The 5,671-nt window shown below is 44.6% G+C and overlaps 1 protein-coding gene across 1 annotated transcript; it reads left to right on the top strand.

The window, feature by feature from the left end:
* Positions 1-877: 877 nt before the first annotated feature.
* Positions 878-4,850, top strand: TMEM252 (transmembrane protein 252). The gene is made up of 2 exons (XM_006765292.2): positions 878-1,227; positions 4,383-4,850. The coding sequence occupies exons 1-2, from the start codon at positions 950-952 to the stop codon at positions 4,618-4,620; spliced, it is 516 nt and encodes a 171-aa protein (XP_006765355.1). The 5' UTR covers positions 878-949; the 3' UTR covers positions 4,621-4,850.
* Positions 4,851-5,671: the final 821 nt, after the last annotated feature.

Genomic DNA, 5,671 nt, shown 5'->3' on the forward strand with positions numbered 1-5,671 from the left:
TGTGGAGGTGGTAACATGCTGTGTATTTCAGAGAATGCTCTTTTATCAAATGCCTGTGGCTTTTTTTTTTTTTTTTTTAGCAGGATGGGTGGGAACTGGTTCAAATATTTCTCTAAGCCAAAAATGGTGGCCAGTGGTTGGGCAATAGCAAAATATTTTTATCCAACACCTATGTGATAAGCAGAAATGACCCTTGGATCTCAACATTTGGACACCAACAATGGGAAAGATACAAAATCAGAATCAGAGCAGAAGTCACCACATCATCACCTTTTACAACTACTCACAGAAATCCCTCCCAATTCCCAAAGCTCTGTCTATTACAATTCTCTCAGCACTCTTCCCCTCCTGCTTGTCAGCAGAGAAGGAATCAGGGAGTTCACTCCAAGAGATTTTCTCTCGGAATTTTTTCAATATCATAGTACAAAGGCAATAAAGGGAGAGTCAGTGAGAGAAGCAAGACGACATGTTAAGGGCCTTTTGAAAAAGTCTTTTTAGTACAGAGGAAGAAGTAAGAAATCAAGGGACTTCCTGCTAAGCCACAAAGAAGATAGTACATCAAGGAATGCCAATTTCTCTAGCATTGGTGGGGAATTACCCACAGTAGGGATTAAGATACCAGTGTTCTTGTAATTCATGATGAGAGACCTCCCCTCAAATAGCTGGTGTCAGCAGAGGGTCCTCTCCACTCAGAAGAACAAGGCAGCTATGAGAAGCCACTCCTTCCTGTAGTACACAGTGCTGTGTTTTTAGGTTAATCCTCCAATATACATTATAGTTACTTTCAATGGTTAATGAGTACCTTCTAAGTGCCTGCTTCATTTAATTGTCCAAAGGCCAATTGGTCCCAGAGGTATAAAGCTACAAGCTGGCTAATGAGAGCATTCTCTCTGAGCAGGGGAAGCAGGGGAGTGGCAGGGTCAGGGAGCCGGGTTCCCAAGAAGCAGGGATGCGGAACAGAACCGGTGCAGTCCTCTGTGCCCTTGCCCTTCTGACAGGCTTTCTGATCATCTGCCTGGGGGCCTTCTTCATCTCCTCAGGCTCCACGTTCAACTGTCGCTGGAACCTGATCCTGGCCTATTTGCTTCTGCCTCTGGGGTTTGTGATCCTTCTGAGTGGGATTTTCTGGAGCACCTACCGCCAGGCGAGTGAAAACAAAGGGATGTTCAGCCATGGGCTCAGACCACATCTTGCTCACAGGGCCATGGCCCCAGCCACAGTGGACAGGTATGTGCTGATAAGCCAGAGGACCGATGAGGGTTGAGATGGGCCTGAGTTCTGGAAAAGCTGAGTGATTTCTAACCCTGCTGTGGAGCACTTGACATGTCTCCTGGGGCTGTATGTCTAGAACCAAAGTGTTATCATCAGGGGATTACTCTGGGGTTAGTTAATAGGAATAATGGTGCTGTCTCTGGGGAAAACCATGAAGTAAATGGAATTTATATCAGAGACTCCATCCCCTGCTGCCTCCCCCCGCCCCCTCCCCAACACACACACACATTGAAAACCCACCTAAGCCAATTTAAGAGGCCTGACTCTAAGGTTCTTTTGTTGTATGATGGGAGCTGTCCTTAGAAGCTGGTAGTTATTCCTTATAATCTGGCTACCAGGTTATAAGGAAGCAAGTCTAGAGCCCAATTCTACCACACAGCAAGTGAGCACGCAGGCATACAATCAGTCCTGCACTAGGAACTCAGTGAAGTCCCAGCTGAGTAACCTTTTAGGTATTGTGAGCATACTTTGCATGAAAGCTTCATTTGAGGGAAAGCAATTATATTCCAGAGGTAAGATTCAGATAACCTGGCCACAGTGCACCCATTAGGATAGCTATTAAAAAGAAAACCCAAGTGGCAGCAAGGGTGTGGAGAAATTGGAAACCTAGCGCACTGTTGGTAGCAATGTAAAGAGGTGCAGCCACTGTGGGAAATTATATGGAGGTTCCTCAAAACATTAAACACAGAATTACTATTTGATCCAGCAATTCCATTTCTGGGTATACAAACAAAAGAATTGAAAGCAGGGACTTGGAACAGCTGTATCTACACCAATATTCATAGCAGCATTCTTCACACTAGCCAAAAGGAAGAAATAACCTAGGCCATCAGTGAATGAATGGATCGACAAAATGTGGTGTATACATACATGCAATAGAGTATTTTTTTCAGCCTTAAGAAGTAAGGAATTCTGGCACATGCTACACCATGGATGAACCTTGAAGACATTATGCTAAGTGATATAAACCAGACACAAAAATACAAATATATATGATTTCACTTATATGAAGTATCTAGAGAAGTCAAATTCATCAACAGAAAGTAGAACAGTGGTTGTCAGGGGCAGGAGGCGGGGGGATGGGGAGTAACTGTTTAATGGGCACTTGGAGATAATAGTGGTGATGGGTGCATTTAATGTGAATGTACTTAGTGTCGTGAACTGCACACTGGCCAATGCAGTAAATTTTGTTATATATTTTACCACATTAAAACATTTCAGTTAATCTCATGGTTAGTGTCTGACAACCCCAAACCTCCTAATTCTTGGCTGACCGCAGGACCATTTAGGGATAAAACATCAGGCAACATCCTTACGGTACGGGCTGCAAGACTACATAAAATCTTTTACCCTCTTCATCTAAATTACTTTAGTTACTCTGTATATTTTGCTACTCCGTGTATTTTGAATACGTAGTGCACTTTTACCCATGACTTGATTTTTGACATTATGCTAATTAATGATACTAATTATAATAACCCAAGCCCATTTCTGATGTTTATTATACTTACCAGCAAGGACTCTGGGTTTGATAAAATGTTGAGATAACTGAAGTGATTTTAGAAGATGCATCTAGAATGCTGATTTTATTTTGCATAAATGTTAGGTAATTGCCTCCAGAGTATGAAATTCCTGATAAGAGTAATTGATTACCTTTTGGGTGTAGCCTAAATTTATTAATACATACATAGCATCACACTGTGCAGAAATGCCTTAAATCATAGACAGCATGATGCCCCTGTTTATTGTCTCTTCCTACTGCATCTAGTAGATGCCCAGCTCGGTCAAAATGGCTAGCAAGTCAGCCAATGGGAAGTTACAGTTCCCAGAAGCATTTGCATTCAAATGGGTACCCACATTGAGGAATTAAAAGCAAATGGGGAACAACAGAAACTGATGAACAAAAACAGATCCTAAAAGCAAATGGGCTTGCAGTGGTAGAACCCAGGGCACTGGGAATGAAACTGCTGGGGGTGAGGAGGGTTGGGAGAGGTGAATGGGATTTGGGGGGCAGGCAGCAGTCATCCTGGAGCCTCTCAAATCACTTTAGTGGTGCAGTCGCCAACCGGTGGTCTGTGAGGTCCGAAAAGTTGGCGACCGCTGCTTTAGGGGACAGCTCACCTTACTGTTTCCAGTGTCTTAACACATATGCCCCATGACACAGCCTTGGCCGTTCTGAGTGAAGGCTGAGATGTGGGCTGTACAGTAGACAGTGGCTTCAGCCATTTGGCTTTGGGCCTGGTTACATTTGGAAGGAGCTGTGCCTACAGATGGCAGTCCCTGTTCTGTTGTGGTTACATATCACAAACACTCCCTGTAGGCACTGGAATAATTCACTCTGTAAATACACAGCTCAACCAAGCTCACCCTCTCTCTGCCTCACCTCCATGCCACCCCCAATCCCATTCATAATGGAGAAGCTGGGAGCATTCAGCAATTAGCAACACTGGGCAAGATTACCAGCTCAGACATGCATGGCTCTGTTAGCCATTGGTCTGATGGTATTGAAAAAAGTTGCAACTGAAATCTACATAAAGTTCTCAGTTCAAATCGCTTGGGAAATTAGTTGTTTTGTTTTTGTTTTTTTTTAACTAGCTGCCGAGACTTGAAAAAGCAATGGGAAAGAGACAAGCATCTGATGTAATGCAGGGAACTTCATGGAACTGGTTTACATTCATTATTTTATTGGCTGTGAGGATCTGAGACTGTGAATGCAATTGAGTAGATGATTATATGGGTGAATGGAGGTAGGATGTGAATGGACTGAATAATTGGGTAGAGAAGTTCCACAGTTCAGGCCCTCATGTTGCCTACCCCTGCTAAGGATCTCACTCTGGAAGTATTGGTTCCAACAGGTAACCAATAACCTGGAATAACCCACTGGGGGAAAGTGTGACTACAGGGACCCATATCTTATGGCTGAGAGCTCTGCTGGGAGAGCGACATGTTTTTTAAAAACTGGTAATGCCAGGGAAGAAATACATCTGTTTCAAAATCAATGTTTCTCAACAGTTTCACTTTGCAGTGTGATCTGAGAGGGGCAATCATATGCCTCTCTGGCCTGAACCACTTGAATAACATGTACATGTTTGTGGCATTTTGTCCCCCAGGCCAGATTTTTACCCTCCTGCTTATGAAGAAAGTCTGGATGCTGGAAAGCAAACCTGTCCTGCAGAAGGAGAGGCCGTGGATATCCCTCCACCTCTGTACACAGAGATGGACCTTGGATTTGAGGTTGAAAGCGGTGCTCACCAAGAGGCACCACCATCCTATGCCGAGTCTGTAGTGGACGGGGTGGCGGCAGCAACACCATGGAAAGATGCCCAGAGGCAAAGCCGAGAGTGCTGAAGCAGAGGAAGCTCTCCGGCACCCAGGACGGCCCCTCATGGCACACAGCTGCTAAAAACGAAAGCAGGCAAGGGATTGTGGGAGGAAAAGCCACGTCCGTGACCCCATGCAAGAGCACCCTGAGGGGACCTTGAGCCTCTAAGAAATCTTGTCAGCTTCATTATATTCTATTTTACTATAAGGGGACAAGTGGGATGGCAGGGTGTGGAAAGGCATACAGCCTGATGCTTTAGAGCAGGGGTCCTCAAACTATGGCCCGCGGGCCACATTCAAATACAAATATTGTATTTGTTCCCATTTTGTTTTTTTACTTCAAAATAAGATATGTGCAGTGTGCACAGGAATTTGTTCATAGTTTTTTTTTAAACTATAGTCCGGCCCTCCAATGGTCTGAGGGACAGTGAACTGGCCCCCTGTTTAAAAAGTTTGAGGACCCCTGTTTTAGAGCTTGGATAAGAATCTTCTCTCTCTGGGCCTCAGTTTTCTCCTCTATCGAGTGAAGGATTTACGCTGGGATTGATAGCTAGCCATTATGGAATCCTTTTTATATGGCATGTTCTGTGCTATGAACTTTCTGTGCTTTTTATTTAGCCCCCCTGATTGCCTTCAGAGATGTGTGCAATGGTTATTCCCATTTTACACATGCATAAACTGAGGCTTTGAGAAGTTACGAAACTTGTCCAATAACATAGCTATTTCCAGGAAGATGAAGGAAGCCCCATAGAGAGGGATGCATTTACTTCCGATTTTTATGCTATTTACCCAGTCTTACTTCCCTCCTCACAGAGAGCAGTTTGGACTTCTCTCCCCCTTCAGAAAGTGGGCCCTCACAGGAAGTGGAGCAATCCGTTAAAGCACCTGAAAAGGCAGCAGAGGTTGCTTTAGAGTTCATCTTCTGGATTCTCCTTTAAAATGTAAACGCGGCCCTAACCGGTTTGGCTCAGTGGATAGAGCGTCGGCCTGCGCACGGAAAGGTCCCGGGTTCGATTCCAGTCAAGGGCATGTACCTTGGTTGCGGGCACATCCCCAATAGGGGGTGTGCAGGAGGCAG

Source organism: Myotis davidii, unplaced genomic scaffold (genome assembly GCF_000327345.1).
Source record: "Myotis davidii unplaced genomic scaffold, ASM32734v1 scaffold616, whole genome shotgun sequence".
Classification (NCBI taxonomy): domain Eukaryota; kingdom Metazoa; phylum Chordata; class Mammalia; order Chiroptera; family Vespertilionidae; genus Myotis; species Myotis davidii.